The sequence below is a fragment of the Gorilla gorilla genome, chromosome 8 (genome assembly GCF_029281585.2).
Source record: "Gorilla gorilla gorilla isolate KB3781 chromosome 8, NHGRI_mGorGor1-v2.1_pri, whole genome shotgun sequence".
Lineage (NCBI taxonomy): Eukaryota > Metazoa > Chordata > Mammalia > Primates > Hominidae > Gorilla > Gorilla gorilla.
This window is the reverse complement of record NC_073232.2, coordinates 24574483-24590993: the sequence shown is the minus strand read 5'-3', so window position 1 is coordinate 24590993 and position 16511 is coordinate 24574483. Positions and strand designations below refer to the sequence as shown.

The window sequence follows — 16511 nt, the reverse complement described above, 5'->3', positions numbered from 1 at the left end:
CCAATGCGATCAAAAAGCTAAACTCCCAAGCTAACTCCCTGTCTTCACTGACTTTTCTAGCCTTGCACTGAGTTCCTATCAGTTTCAAGCACATGTCAGGAAGCCTGGTTTTCGTTATTGGTTAGGGAAGAAGGTCCAGCCAAACCCTGATGAGCACTGATAAAAGCCTGGACCGACACCGGAAGGGAAACAAGGTCCTTTCCCTTTCTTCTTGGTCCACCTTGTCAGAATTATGACCAGGAACAGCCTGGTCTTCCTCATTTGCCATTCCTCAATGCCACTATTTGTTTAAATGACAACAATGCTATTTATAGTCTTCCCCTTCCTTATCAGAACATGAATCTTCCCATTCAAAGCATCCTCCAGTTCTGCAGTGTCCTTAATCACTTGGTCTAGAAAACTATTAAAAATACATTGTAGAATAACAGAGAAAGTCCCTCAGTGTCTGAAATATACAAACTCACAATTAAGGGTGAAGCCCAAGTTTCACGTTTCCTTCATAGGATGAGGTGTAGAGTAGGTGCTCCTTAAATACTTGCTGATAGCATTGTTCATTTAGCTTAAATGTGTTAAATGTCTACTAGTTTCCAAATACCACACCCCCTGAGGACCTTGTCCATTTTAATGATTGAATAATGTAATGAAAAGTAATTCTTCTAAACAGATGTTAACAAACTGTTGTTGTGATGTTGGTATTTTAAAGGCATTAAAAAACTTAGGGAATATAAAATTCTCTATTCACACTTCTAGTCTCATGATTTTTGTTTGTTTGTTTTAGTTGAATGATCTTCTTAGTAAAAAACAAAAAATTAAAAAATCTAGATGGGTAATGATAGAGCATCTTTAACAGTCATTTAAAATCCTTGAGTTTCTGTTGAAGAAATGTATAGGAAAAAAAAAACTCCAAAGTCATCAAATGTTATATATTAAATATGTACTGCTGTTTTGTGTATGTCAGTCACATCTTAATAAAGTAGTTTTTTAAAAAATAGTCCTAAATTATTCTTAACTCTTCCATGTTGACAGTGAAGTTGGATAGAGGGGAAAAATAATTCCATTTCTTTTCAAGAGTATTTGCAACTCTCCACTCAGCTTTCATTTCCCTGTAATTTCAAACATGAAAATCAATATAAACCCTAATTTCTCCAGTGAGTGGTTTATAATCATCCCATTTTCTTCTTTCTTGTATTTTTTTTTTTTTTTTTTTGAGACAGGGTCTTTGTCTGTTTCCCAGGATGGAGTGCAGCAGCGTGATCATAGCTCACTACAACCTCCAATTCCTGGGCTCAAGCAAAACCCTCATCTCAGCCTCCTGAGTAGCTAGGACTACAGGTGTGCACCACCATGCCTGGCTAATTTTTGTATTTTCTGTAGAGAGGGGGTTTTGCTATATGGCCCAGGCTGGTCTTGAACACCTGGGGTCAGGCGATCCACCCACCTTGGCCTTCCAAAGCGCTGATATTATAGGCACGAGCCATCCTTGCCCGGCCAATTATGTGATTTTTTTTAATCCTCTTCATTTCTCTATTAAAGTCACTTTAAGATAAAAAATAAATAAATAAGAATAAAGGAAGTAATTACACACAACTTATAAAAATGGTGTTTAATAACCACTTTGATTTGAAGATGTCATTTCATAATAAAATCTCTACAAGCAAAAACAGAAAGAAAAATGTCGTCTACAAATACTTACCTGCAGATAACGCATAAACAAACACAAAAACAAAGCTTGAGTATGTTTTGTTTTTAATATTCCAGAGCTCCACTCGTATTTTTATTTCAATTCCCTTCTTGTCACTCCACCCCTGACTTCACTAAACAAAGGACCTATTCTAAAATGTTCTTTTAGCAGAACATCCAGTTTGCTGTTGGCTCTGTTGCATAGAAAACACGGGAGAGCACTTAGGATTCTATCTTTGGCTGTAAACATTACAAGGGACATTATCTGTCATCTCAAATGATTCCTTCACTACTTTTTTCTGCGTCAATTTCCCTTTGGCAGAGGCTTCGCTCAGTCTTTGAATTTTATGTGACTAAGCCACATTCTAATTTCTTCCTTGTTTGGAAACAGTATGAGGTTTGTGTACCTTTTGATTTCAACTCAGTTCAAGATTTTTTAACCATGTTTTCCTCAAGGGGAAAAATATTAGGCATTATCTGATTGTAAGGTTGGCTATTCTTTTGTTGAAAACATTCGTCTTTTTAGAAAATGTAAATGCTCATCATCTCTTGCTCTAGGAAACCTTAGTTGAGCCAGCCTTTATATTTCCTTTTGGTGATTTGTCTCCTTAATTTTTCTGTGAAAAAAGGTGTATATGTTTTATATTTATCATCATCATCATCATCATTATGATTGTAGTAAGACACATGTAAGATATAATTTATCATTTTAGCCATTTTCAAGTGTGCAGTTCAGTGGCATTATATTTACATGGTAGTGCAACCATCAGCATTGTCCATCTCCGGACCTTTTACATCATTCCAAACTGAACCTCTGCAACCCTCAAAAATAATTCCCCATTGCTCCCTCTCCCCAGACCCTGGTAAGCACCATTCTACTTTCTGTCTCTGTGAACGATTCTAGGGACCTGTTATCATCTCTTGTTCAATCTCTCACAGCCACCTCGCCTTCAGCATGTCTGTATCCAGACTTTTGGTCTTCCCACTCACACCCCTCTTCCCTTCCGTTTTCTTTTTCTTTCTTTTTTTTTATGGAGTCTTGCTCTGTTGCCCAGGCTGGAGTGCAGAGGCATGATCTTGGCTCACTACAACCTCTGCCTCCTGGGTTCAAGTGATTCTCCTGCCTCAGCCTCCCGGGTAGCTGGGATTACAGGCGCCCACCACCATGCCTGACTAATTTTAGTATTTTTAGTAGAGATCAGTTTCACCATATTGGCTAGACGGGTCTTGAACTCCTGACCTCAAGTGATCCCCCAGCCTTGGCCTCCCAAAGTGCTGAGATTACAGGTGTGAGCCACCACATCCAGCTTCCCTTTCACTTTCTATGTACAAGAATGACATCAGCATCCCCTGGCTTCTAATACCTAAAGTGATGCCAGCCTGGATGAGGGTGACGACAGTAGCAGTTGGATGGAGAGAAGGATATGAACTAGAGAGATTGTGGACTGAGTCCATCCAACAGCCACTGTCACCACCTTCATCCAGGCTGCCATGATCTTTTGCCCAGATTATTGCAACAGTCTTCCTAGTTTGTCTTGCCAACTCCTTACCTCTAACCCAGAAAAAAATCCATCTTTCTAAATTACAAATCTGAGCATGGCACTGTCTTCAAATCCTCACTAGCTCCCAATTGCCTTGAGGATAAGATCCAAATCCTTCAGATAATGCATGAGACCCTTGATCATATCACCCCCACTCACCTCTTCAGCCTCATCGCTAAATGCTGACGCTTCCAGCCGGCTTGAGTTCCTTTTCCATTCCTGTAATGACACGGAGAGCTTGTTCCAGCCTTTTCTCCTCCCAACACACTAACTCTGCTCCCTCATCCTCTTTATCTATCCTACTTATTTTCAATTCTTTCTACTCATCCTTCAAATAATAATTGAGACTTAATAAAAATTGAGGCTTAATAATCATTGAGACAATAATAATTGAGGTGGCTAACATTTACTGAACAACTGCTATGAACTGGGTAATTATCTGAGTTCTTGAATGTATTTCATTCTTTTTTTTTAAATAGCATTAGGAGATATACCTAATGTAAATAACGAGTTAATGGGTGCAGCACACCAACATGGCGCATGTATACATATGTAACAAACCTGCACGTTGTGCACATGTACCCTAGAACTTAAAGTATAATAATAATTTTAAAAAAGAATGTATTTCATTCTTATAACAGCGTTATAGAGAAGCTGCTGTCACTATCCCTGTTTTATAGATAAGAATAAATTAAGCAACATGCCCAAGGTTATATAGCTATTATGTAGCAGAAGCAAGTTCAAACATCAACTGTTAGGTCCAGGCCCCTGTTTGTTTTGTTTTTTGGTTTTGTTTTGTTTTTTTTGAGATGGTGTCTCACTCTGTCACTCAGGCCAGAGTGCAATGGCACGATCTCAGCTCACTGCAACCTCTCTCTCCCAGGTTCAAGCGATTCTCCTGCCTCAGCCTCCCTAGTAGCTGGGATTACAGGCGCCGGCCACCATGCTCAGCTAATTTTTGTATTTTCAGTAGGCATGGGGTTTCACCATGTTGGCCAGGCTGCTCTCAAACTGCTGACCTCAGGCGATCCACCTGCCTCGGCCTCCCAAAGTGCTGGGATTACAGATATCAGCCAGCATGTCTGCTGGGCCCCTGTTCTTAACCACCGATATGCACTGCCCCCATCAGCTTAGATGCCACTTCCTCCAGGATGCCTTCTCTGATTGCTTGGATCTATGTGCAGGTCCTCCTTTGTCACTATTTATCTACCCTATCATAAAATTTCCCAGCTCTGCTGCAATTGTGTGTTTCCACTGCTGTTATAATTGCTTAGAATTACTTGTTACATTGTTAAAATAATTAAGAATTCAGTGAGGACAAGGGGTCTCATTTGTCAGGCCTGGTAAATAGTGGGTACACAGTTAATATTTTCAGTGAATGAAGAACACTCTAAGAGCTATAAATGGATTAGAACAAGAATGTCCCTGGAACTGCAGAGGAAAATAATCTAGAAATGTCCATAAAAAGTCATTGTTCCTCTTATTAAAGAGAGGAAATAACGCCTAAAAAAAGAAAAAGGGTGGAGGGGATGTGAAAGGGAGAAAAAACTCTTTGAGTGATGTCAAAGAACTATTTCCAGAAAGCTGGGGAAAAACTGTACATATAACTTTTAACCTTTAGGTGAGATTTAAAAAAAAAAAAATTTACTATAGAAACTAAATCCTTGAATGTAATTCAAGGGACATATGAGCACTTACAAAAGATTTTTCTGGGTTTTGTTTTTTCTGTTTTCATGACTGAGTTAATAATCCCAACACAAAGCATCTCTGTATGATTAGGGGTTAGTTATGGATCCTTAAGGAGCTGAAGACATACTAAACCTAACTTTGAGAAGAAAGAATATTACCACCTTTTTGAAAAGATGTTTTTTAGCTCATCCGACGTAACTAACTGTCTTTCAGGATATTTGAAGAGAGGATGTATTAAATTGTGCCTCCAAATATTAGTGATCCATTCCTTTCTCAATAACTAGGACAGATATTTCCATATGTCTGTGTATCTGGGGATTCTGGGAGCAGGGTTTTATACTTAGTTGCATACTTATCTGTTTCATTGTAGCCTTCTCTTTTACAAGAAAGTGTCAGCTGCCTCTACTCTGTTGTTCCTGAACCATCACTTACTTTGTGTCCAAGTTTGCTCTAGGCATTAGGACTAGAACAGACACAAAAACCTCTGCCTTCTTGAAGCTTATATTCTCAAAGTGTGTGGTTTACCTACAGAATTCTTTAGCTAGATGTCTGGGGAATGTTTCATGTTTTTTGCTTGGGTTTTGGGTTTGGGCTTTTGTTAATAAAATAGAAGGGAATGGAAGATCATTTCTGAAATTTTATATTATTTTCTTACATAAAATTTCAATAGATAACAGAAAAGGACAAAAAAAATAAAAAATAAAATAAAATTTCAATAGAGCTGACAGATGGATAAATGGTCATTATATTGAGAACCCCCTTCCGAACCTATCACAGGGACAGAAATTCCCCCCAAATTTGCTGTTTTATGAAAGTCCTCATATTGCAAGCTTACCTTTTGGAACAAAGGTGATGGATAATATATCGATGGCACATAACAAGTTAGACTGAAATAATGGAAAAATGTAAGTAGTTATGGCTGCATGCAGAGTGGGACCATAGGGTTTGCGGTATGGGAAAAGAATAGGGTAGAGAGTGAGGGGTGGGTTTCGGAGCAACTGGGAAAAGCATGCGGACATGAAGAGGAGCTGGAAGCCAAGGGCAACTGTTCCAGAACAAATCTGTATTTCCCCTCTCATCTGTTCAACCTTGAGAATTTGTCCAGTATATAGCTTCAAGAACCTCTTCTAACTTCAGTTTGTATGAACTCTACTTGGAATAGGATATAAGGGAAGGAAAGGAAATAGGAAGTACTGCTAAACATGAAGGTATTCTCTTTACATCTGAAATACTGAAGAACAGAAGAAAGTCGATTGCATGATCTCAAAATGGGACCATGGTGTATAGAAATTTGTGTTCAAGGCAATTCTCTGGCAAATGGTCATTGAATCATATGCTAATCTATACATATTATGATCATTTTGTTTTTGGAAGGCTTAATAGAATAAATTTATTTACTCATGTTTAATAATTTGTGATTTTCATGCCCTGAGTTTCACATTAACCTTAGTGAAGATATTGTCTAAGCTATTTATATAAATACTATATTACGCATTGTCTTTCTTAATGAAACACAATAAATATGCTTACCCACCCAACACATTTATTTCTAAAATTTAACTTTTACTTTTCTCTCTCCATTTTCTCTTCTGAGTTAAGGGTCATCAATTACTTTTTTTGCACTGTTGCCCTCCTGGGTGTTTGAGATCCAGGGGAGCTCCCAGGCCCCAGCATGGCTTTTGTGTCAGGATGTCATTTATCCTGCCCCCTAAACCCCCTGTTCTTTCCAATTGTAGGGATTTCGACCACTGAGCTGTGAGTACAAGATGGAAAACGTAACCAGGATGGTGGTGTGTGACCTTGGGAACCCTATGGTGTCTGGAACAAATGTAAGAGAGAACCAGAAATACTGACTGATTTCCTTCTAACTGGACTTCACAGGGAACAAATGGAAAGCTCTCCAGTTACCACTCAGCAACTCAGCACCTAGCAGCAACAACAAATTAGGCAGGAAATTGCCAGAGTAGTGGGATTTCACATTATAACCTACACAGAGTGAATCGTCTCAGGCTAAAAACACAGAAAGATGCATGCTCTTCTATGCTTTCTCTTTATACATTACTCTTGCCTGTCTTTTAGTTACAACAATTTTATACAGACTTTGTTTTTACTATAGATATTTTCTTTAAATACTTTTTCTTTGAATTCAAAAAGAAATGCAATGTAAGTTAAAGACTCTAAAAATAACCAAATCAGGACAAAGATTTTAGCAATGGCAATTAAAGGAAGGACATGACATTCAACAGTGACCATAGAATTCCCTTTTCAAGGGAGATTCAGGTACATATTTGCAATTTAAAGATGCTGATAAGTCTTTCAGTTAATAAACCTTTTAGCCTGATGTTTCATACTTTCGCTTGAGCATTTGAAACTTTTCTCAAGTTAGAATATTATGCTAGAATGATATTTTTGCTCTTTTATGCTATAATGTTGCATTGATCTTGGGTATTCAAAAATGTGCTGAAACTATAGTAAGCTCACTTCTTGGGGCAAAAATAAATAAATATTTCAAAGGCAAGTACATTCCCATGACATATTATTATTGGTTACCACGGATTGATTGTCCTCTAGGTTATAAACTCATCACTGGGGGGAGGGGAGCTTTTTTATGTTATTTTATTGAATTTTCAAAACAACCCTGTGAGTCAAGTATTTTCTTTATTTTATGGATGAGGAAACTGAAGCTCAGAGAAGTCAGATGAATTGGCCAAAGCCTCACAGAGGGTAAAGGTTAGAACAAGATTCAAACCAAGCCTTACAGCAAAGCCCATGTTCTATCCCGTCTGCAACATGGTGAAAAGCCCTCGGATAAAAACAAATCAATAACAGATGAGACTTCAAAATGAAGCATTGAAAGAGAGAATGGGATGTTTACACTGAGATATTAGAACATTTTTCACTATCATAGTCCTTTTATCTGGAAGGTAATGAATCGTTTTGCTAGTTTTTTGAGAAAAATCCAACCGCCTATTTTATTTTATTTTGAGATGGAGTTTCACGCTTGTTGCCCAGGCTGAAGTGCAATGGCACGATCTTAGCTCACCGCAACCTCTGCCTCCCGGGTTCAAGCGATTCTCCTGCCTCAGCCTCCCGAGTAGCTGAGATTACAGGTGCATGCCAACGTGCCCGGCTAATTTTGTATTTTTAGTAGAGACGGGGGCCAGGCTGGTCTCGAACTCCTGGCCTCAGGTGATCCACCTGCCTTGGCCTCTGAAAGTGCTGGAATTACAGGTGTGTGCCACCGAGCCCAGCCTCAATGGCCTAATTTAATATGAAGAGGGTTACCTAAGACAAAAGAGAAATGAATTGAGGTGGTAGTAACAGTGTCAGCATCTGTAGGGATGGACCACTCGTTCCTTTTTCAGTATTAGAAGTGTTACAGCTAGACCAGAGGTCATCTAAGGATAATCTTGGAACAAAACTGGCCACCAGTATCATTCAAAGTGGAGGAAAAATGGCAGTGTGGTCTTAACCGCAAATGTGTTTATGTGAAAGTATGTCAATTCATTTGGCCGGCAAATAGTCTTTAGAAGTCAGGGAAGTAAATTGTTTATATTCGTCTATCTCTGAGGTCTATAGTAGAAGAAACCTAATAGCTTTCTTATCTCATTCTTTAGTGCCCTTAAACACATCAAATTTTATTGCATTCTGTTTTGTTATAAAACACTTTGATTTATATTCTTCTTCATTTTGTACTCTACAAAGAATACTCTCAGTGGGTTGTGGTAAAATTCCAAATGGAAAAGCAGTGCTAAAGATTTTAAAAGCAACATAAATTGCCAGGAATGTTTAGTTCTATCTATTATCTTTTAAAAATCACTTTCAACTGACTTGGTATTTTAACTTAAAAAAATATTCAAGATAGTATTCAGAAGTTTTACTTCTGATTTTTAAATAGTAAAGTCATTTCCATAGAGTAGCTATAGTAATATAAGATGTTTACATGCCAATAAGATTCATAACAAGTTGCCAATTTTCTCATGGGAAAATTTTTTTAAACGGTGGGGTCAATAAGAGCGCTTTAAAATCAATGCCATGAGATCTGGTGTTTGGTTCTAGTTAAGGACACATGCACCTCTTACCAGTATGAAATTGTCACACCTTCATTGGGTCTTTGTCCCATGCTGATTGTTCTATAGTGAAAACCATCATTAGGTAGCCTCTATCGCAATACAATAAGGTTTCTATCACCGGAAATAAGCAAACAAGAACAAACTCTCATCATCATTCTTTTGGCATTTTTTTTGTTTTGTTTTGAGATGGAGTCTCATTCTATTGCCCTGGCTAGAGTGCAATGGCATGATCTCGGCTCACTGCAACCTCCACCTCCCAGGTTCAAGCGATTCTCCTGCCTCAGCCTCCCGAGTAGCTGGGATTACAGGCACTCACCACCACACTCAGCTAGTTTTTGTATTTTAGTAGAGATGGGGTTTCACCATGTTGGCCAGGCTGGTCTTGAACTCCTGACCTTGTGATCCACCCTCCTCGGCTTCCCAAAGTGCTGGAATTAAAGGTGTGAGCCACCCTCAAGCCCAGCCTCTTTTGGCAATTTTTATTGCACTGCTTCTATATGCCAGGTTCTAAGCTAGAGTCGGCAATATAAAGATAAAAACATACAACCTTCACTCAATAAGAAACTCAAAATTAGCAGTGTCATAAGTTGAGTGGTGGAAGAGTGGTAAAAAAGGAGACAGAGAATAAAAAGGAGAACAATTCTTCCTGGCCCAGCCTGTAGAATCAGAGAATGTATTGCAGGAGATATCTCCTGTCCCAAGCTTTCAGGCATGCGTTAGGAGTTCTTCAAGTAGAAAAGGCAAGAAAAAGCTAAAAGGCTTCTAAAAAGGAGAGAAGAGCCTGACAGAAAATTGCTCCTTTGGAATTTTAAAAAAAATTCATCCGGCCGGGCCCTTTGGCTCACACCTGTAACCCCAGCACTTGGGGAGGTCAAGGCGGGCGGATCATGAGGTCAGGAGTATGAGACCAGCCTGGCCAACAAGATGAAACCCCGTCTCTTCTAAAAATACAAAAAATTGCTGGGTGTGGTGGCACACACCCGTAATCCCAGCTACTCAGGAGGCTGAGGCAGGAGAATCACTTGAATCTGGGAGGTGGAGGTTGCAGTGAGCTGAGATCGTGCCACTGTACTCCAACCTGGGCGAGAGAGCAAGACTCTGTCTCAAAAAAAAAAAAAAAAAAAATCCTTGCTAGGGCGTAATGCCTTATAATTAAGACACTTCTGGGTTTAAATACTAGCTATACCAGCTGTGATACTTTGAGCAAGTCACACTGAAATGAGAAAACACCTACCTGTAGGACTGTTTGGAGCAATGAATGATATGACAAATGTAAAGCCATTTGGACAGTACGTAGCTCGAAGTATGTTCGGCAAGGGCTGGTGAACTGGTGCTGCTGATTTATGACAAAAGAGATGATTTATTATTCGTTCATATTATTACTGATTCATGTGAATATGAGTTTTGGTTAATGGTTTGATTCTGATACTATACTGGCTGTGATAACAGATTTGAAAGTTAGCTTGCAGGGGTTTAAATTCTAGCTCTTTGATTTATTTGCAATGCACCTGGAGCAAGGTACTTCATCTCTCTAATCCTCAGGTTGCTGCTCAATTGTATAATGTCAGCAACAACAGCTCCTACCCCAGAGTGCTTTTTGGGATTACATGAGATCATGTGTGTAAGGCATAGTACAGTGCTTGGAAGAGTAAGTAACATAATATTACAGATGTGTTAACTATTATTTTTACTTCCTTATTTATATCATCATTGAATTTATTTTCCCCATGTTTTTATCTATTTCCACGTTATGAAAATAATAAAAGCAGTTTTAAAAATTTGGAAAACTTTAAAAGGAAAAAGTAATCCATGTAACTGTAACCTCAACTAGAACATATTATTCTGAAACGTTTTCCTATAGCGCATCCGCACTCCTGTACTGTAGAGGAATTTTTCGATTTGTAGACTTTTAAAACCAAAAACCATAGCTGACGTGCATTGCACATAAACATTGTAACCTTCACTCATTGTTGATTGTTATTACATTAGAAGCATTTTCCATATTGTTGCGTTGACTTCACAGCTATAATTTCAATGACTACATAAATGTCCATCAAACAGAAGCATCATGGTTTTCTAAGTCAATTTCTGGCCAGGTGTGGTGGTTCACGCTTATAATCCCAGTACTTTGGGAGGCCAAGGCAGGAGAATTGCGTGAAATCAGGAGTTCAAGACCAGACTAGACTCTGTCTCTACGAATAACAAAAAAGTTAACCAGGTGTGATGGTGTGCACCTGTGACCCTTGCTACTTGGGAGGCTAAGGAAGGAGGATCACTTGAGCCTGGGAAGTTGAGGCTGCAGTGAGCCATGCTCGCACATGGGTGACGGAGTGAGACCCTGTCTCAATCAATCAATCAATCAACCAATCAGTGTCTTCTCATATATTTGGATTATTTTCAATTTAACACACAAAAAGGTGGCAGGAGAAGAGGCAGAATAGGTCTAAATGGAGAGAGAGAACCAACCTGTACTGTGACCTGAATCTTCTGGGGCCTGTAGTTCATTAGTTCATTGCATGACTTCTCTCGGCTCTCAGCCACCTGGGGTAGAAGCAGAACAAAGGAAAGAGTTACAGTGATCCAGGGTGGGGTTTTGCAGGAATGACTTACAAAATATTTTTATGTTGTGTACAAGCTACTCTTGTGTGATTTTATTTTATTTTTTAGTATTCCCTGGGCCTCCGATTTGCAGTTCCACGTCTTGAGAAAACAAACATGAGCATTAACTTCGATCTCCAAATCAGAAGGTTAGACCTTTACATGCCTATATCGTTGACAGCACTCAAAAGAAAAGAGATCCACAGTGAAATGATGTCATCTGTCAAGGCCCTTGGCCTTAAAAGCTCACCTGAAATTAGAACCCAGACTTTCACAGCCCATTTCTTCTTTGTTTTTCTCAATTGTTTCAGTAATTTCAACATTTTAGGGGTTTTGAAAAAGAGATTGAATTATACAGACCAAGTTATGAGATAGCAAAATTTTGTCCTGGGCACCCTCCCACCTGCTTTACTTCCACTTTTCCTCATTCCAAAGCACATGTCTTTCCCCGCCCTAATTCCCATGCTCTCAGCTGGGCATCAGCTAGTCCCTGAGAACAAAATCTGTGAAAAAAAAAAAGCATAGATTTTGCAATGGCCATCCTGAAGTCTCTTCAATTTTCAAGAATGAATGAATCTCTGATGGCTTACCTATGCACACTCTGGCAGGATGCAGGTGAGATACTCCATTTTGAGGGCAAGCCCTTCTCTAGCAATGATAAGCAGAGCCATATAGGTAGCTGCCTCTCTTTTCTAAGGCTGATGCTGTTTGAGAATTCAACTGTAACTTTACCCTCTTACCACCTATTCTGTTTGCTCCTTTGTGGCTGAAAATAATATTTCGTGAACAGGAAGACCTGAAGAAAGTAGTAGTGTGGCATTTGGGCTTGGGCTTCCCAGCTGTGAACTTAAACCTATTAGCTGGGTAATGGAATCAGTTTAATGGCTCTAGATCCACATTAAAAGGAAATTGAATGGAAAGTAACATATAATATAATATAATATATATTAATACAGCTCATGAAATGTTCCTTTCAGTAAGTATAAATATGTGTAGTAAGATGTCTAGTGAGATGTATGTATTTTTTGTGGTCTGCAGCTTAAAAAGTTTGAAAAACACTGATGTAAACAGGACATGAAAGCCTTCTGTATTTATTTATACCTTGCCTGGCATGTTGAACCCTTGCTCTAACTATTAAATGAATATGAAGTCAGTATCCACAATTTGAGCCTCAAATACTAGTGTGCAAGATGGTTAATTTCTAAGTTTATCTTAATATCTTGCAAGAAGTACCATTAGAGTGTGATAACTTTTAGAATAATGACTCCATGCAATGGATTAATTTTTAAATAGCTACTTCAATAAAAGGCTTAGGATTTCTTAAAAATATATAAACTCTGTAAGAATGTAGCAGATTTTAAAAATCCACAACCCATGTCACAAATTATTCTCCCACCCCAAACTTTGTATAGATTTCTAGAGAGGAAGGTTTTCTCAACTTACTTGAGCTGTTCATTTCTGACCTTAATGAAATCTTTCTTGAATTTAACTTAGACATTTTCTGCTGAATTTTAGGTTTTTAAAATCTGGATAAAATTTAATGATGGGATACAGATGGAATAAATTCTTCTGTAATATCCCTTCATTTTACCAAAAGCATGTTAAATCATTTCTTTGTATCTATAAAAATATATCAAAGGTTTAGGTAGCCCTAAATATTTTTATTTTGGAAATCTTCTGTTGATATTTCTAAGTATCTTAAGAAAAAAAACAAAAACAAAAAAAACATGTCATGGCAAAGGACCACCATCCCTCCAGACAGTAACCTGAAGTTTCTATTCCTCTGCATCATTGTCTGTGCCATTGATCCTCCAGTGACATGAAGCTTTGTGTCACCTGTGGAAAGATACATCTCTCATAAAATACACAACCTTTATATAGAAAAGAAGTCTGGTACAAAGCAAATTGATCGATATTTCCTCCTCGCTCTTGGTTGAAGTTACAAAAGAGAATGGATGCAATTAGTAGTTCATCTAAGAAGCAAAAGACACAAGATAGTGTTCTAGATGGCTTCCCCAAGTCCATCCTGTAGATCATCATTGAAATAATGAATTCAGTAATGAAGTGCCGAATTTGCTGTGAAATAGAAGTGGCCACGTTTTTAACATTCCCCTTCATCTAAAACAAAGGGTCATGACTGATTACATTCCATTTCTACTTGTGACTATTTTAACATTACCCTTAAAAAATATAAAAATGCAGAAATGCAGAAAGAACTGGAATATACATACAGCATTAAATTCCCAAAACATGTATTATAGATATAAAAGCAAGAATACAGTGTTTGAGGCTGGGCACGGTGGCTCACGCCTGTAATCCCAGCATTTTGGGAGTCCGAGGTGGGTGGATCACTTGAGGTCAGGAGTTCGAGACCAGCCTAGCCAACATGGTGAAACCTTTTCTCTACTAAAAGTACAAAAATTAGCTGGGTGTGGTGGTGCACGCCTGTAGTCCCAGCTTCTCTGGAGGCTGAGGCAGGGGTATCGCTTGAACCTGGGAGGCAGAGGTTGCAGTGAGTCAAGATTGCGCCACTGCACTCCAGTCAGGGTGATAGAGTGAGACCCCATCTCAAAAAAAAAAAAAATATATATATATAGCGTTTGAGTAAAACACTGTAAAAACTCAATTACTAGTGTATTTGAGAGGTGAGCATTTATCTGCCTGCTTTGCTGGCTGACTCCAAAGCTGTAAATAAGGATCTAAATGGATGGTTTTGCATTTGGTTTAAATGTGTTTAAGCCAAAAATAAATTAAACCAAATGTTCTGAAGCCTAAACTCTTACAGGCATATATTGACTGCCATGACCTGCATTTAATGCATCCCTTTTCCACAAATAGAAGTCAAGAGAGAAATGGGCTTTATATGTTAATAAACTTAAAATATCTCCTGTTACCAAATATTTGCATTAAGCGGTCTCTCCATGCCCTCACTCTACACGACATAAACATTTTCCTCCCTGTGTACGACAGGTCTCAGATTGCAATTGCCACATACAAACAGGTCTTGGTGACTGTCCTCAGAGTTTCTTCCTTAGTAATGCTGAGATGAATACTGTGTTATCTTTGCTGACATTCCAAAGACCACAGAAAGCATAGAGGGAATGTTAGAATGCAGGAAATAGGAAATAGTAAGGAAAAAGAAAATAGCATTGGAGTAATAAAGTGAAAAACATGTCTATCCATAGTATATAACACAGGGTGCAGTTGTAGAGAGGAAATTCATCATTCCTTGTGTAGAACCAGCACCAACAGTTTAAATAGTTCAGCTTCCATGGCGGTGATGGATGGCTTGTTTGGATGTAGCAGCGGTATTAGTGAGGGAGCTTTCCTTTCAGGAAAGAGGTCAAGGAAGCATCCAAGTTATTTCTCAAGCCTGGTTCCTTTCTTACAAGAGATATTGCTGACACCGCTAGTATGCAGTAGCAAGTGTCATGGCAAGTCTGTGTGACAAAAGATGATTCTGATTAGCCGACCAGAAGGTCTGGACTCAGAGTTTGCTGCTGTTCCTGCTGCATTTCAAAACAGCCTCTAAAAGCCTCGTGTTAGATTGTTTTCAAGGATGATTTCAATGTTCAATGTCTATTTACATACTCAGGGTATTGTGGGTAATGAAAAGTGTGTTATTTAAACCACTTGGGAAGAAAATACAATAGAATTATGCAATAACTTAAATGAAACTTTGTTTTTTCATAATTCTAATTTCCATGGCTGCCAAGCAGTAGTAAACCAGAAATAGAAAAAAGTCTGGTTAATCTGTGGCACAAATATATTTCAATTTCCAAACTGAAGAATTACCCATAATATATTTGGAACCATAAAGTCTACAATAAGTAAAATTACTTAATTACTTCTTAATGGTTAGAATTCAGAACACTGCCTTAAAAACACACGCACACATTTGTTTAGTTGACTGATCCTCCCCAGATGTGATCTTAATAAAATGGCCTGGAAACTGGGGTTCAGCCTCTGGTGAACAAGTCCCTTAAGCTCGGTCATGGGTTTAGTGGCGATGCTCCATTCCAGGAAATGAGCCTGACATTTGCCTGTTTATATCTTTTATGTGTGGTTGCAGTTTAAGTTGTCTTATCATTATATACAATCGGCCAGGACTTTTCAAAAGCATCATGGGAACAATTCTGCCTCCTCCTGCTTTGAAAGCAGAATTTTATCATAACCTTTCCAGCTCTCACATTTGGAAAGCTTCAAAAGCTAGTCACAACCTACCGCATTACCATCATCTTGGTGCTAGAGCTTGTCCATCGAATCAGAGTGAGATTTGATGATGAAAAAAGAGGAGGCCTTCTCTTCCTAACGACACCTGAATATAAACATGACCTGTTAGTGGTGATGTGGCTGTGTCTCGGTTTGCTAAAAGCTGCCTAAGTTTTTAGCGACTTCAGTAAAAGCATAATAGGATTATAAAATTCAGATGGAAGCTGCCTTCAAAACTCAGTTACTGGTTGAGCCTCTTTGTGAAGTACATTTTATTTTCCTTATAGCACATGCATTTTGAAACCCATGCATTTTTAAAAGTTGTTTCATATCTAATTATATTTGCTGGAGAGAAAAAACCCCAGCAAACTTAAAAAATAATTTTGCCACTGTTCAAAGTAATGTTGTTAAACACATACCTTCTATCTAGACACTCTTAATGCATTTTGTAAATATCCATGTCATCTCCTAATTGCCTGTTTATGAACTGGCCAACTTCCTTGGGTCTATATTCAGGGTATTGTGGGTAATGAAAAGTGTGTTATTTAAACTGGTCTTTTAAAATACCCTCCAACTCCTTGTCCTAGTTAGCTGGTGAGTATGCAGTGAATATAGGCTTATTTTAATACTAACTGAAGAAATAAACCGTTAGGAAGATGAAATTGCTGCCAAGCCAGTGCATGGTATGAGGCATCCCAGAGCCAAACACAAATGCTGT

The 16511-nt window shown here is 38.4% G+C and overlaps 1 protein-coding gene and 1 long non-coding RNA gene across 3 annotated transcripts in view; one reads left to right on the top strand and one right to left on the bottom strand.

The window, feature by feature from the left end:
• ITGA8 (integrin subunit alpha 8) overlaps window positions 1–16511 on the top strand; it is a 212046-nt gene that overhangs the window by 115502 nt on the left and 80033 nt on the right. For both annotated transcript variants that reach the window (XM_004049094.5, XM_063709912.1), the window contains exons 21-22: window positions 6647–6739; window positions 11651–11730. In XM_004049094.5, the coding sequence (XP_004049142.4) occupies window positions 6647–6739; window positions 11651–11730 (173 nt within the window). The remainder of the gene's footprint in view (window positions 1–6646; window positions 6740–11650; window positions 11731–16511) is intronic.
• Window positions 1730–10322, bottom strand: LOC129525116 (uncharacterized). Its single transcript, XR_008669191.2, has 3 exons — window positions 10218–10322; window positions 3381–3440; window positions 1730–2297 (listed from the first exon to the last, which is right to left on the bottom strand). It is a non-coding gene; the product is annotated as an uncharacterized lncRNA (long non-coding RNA).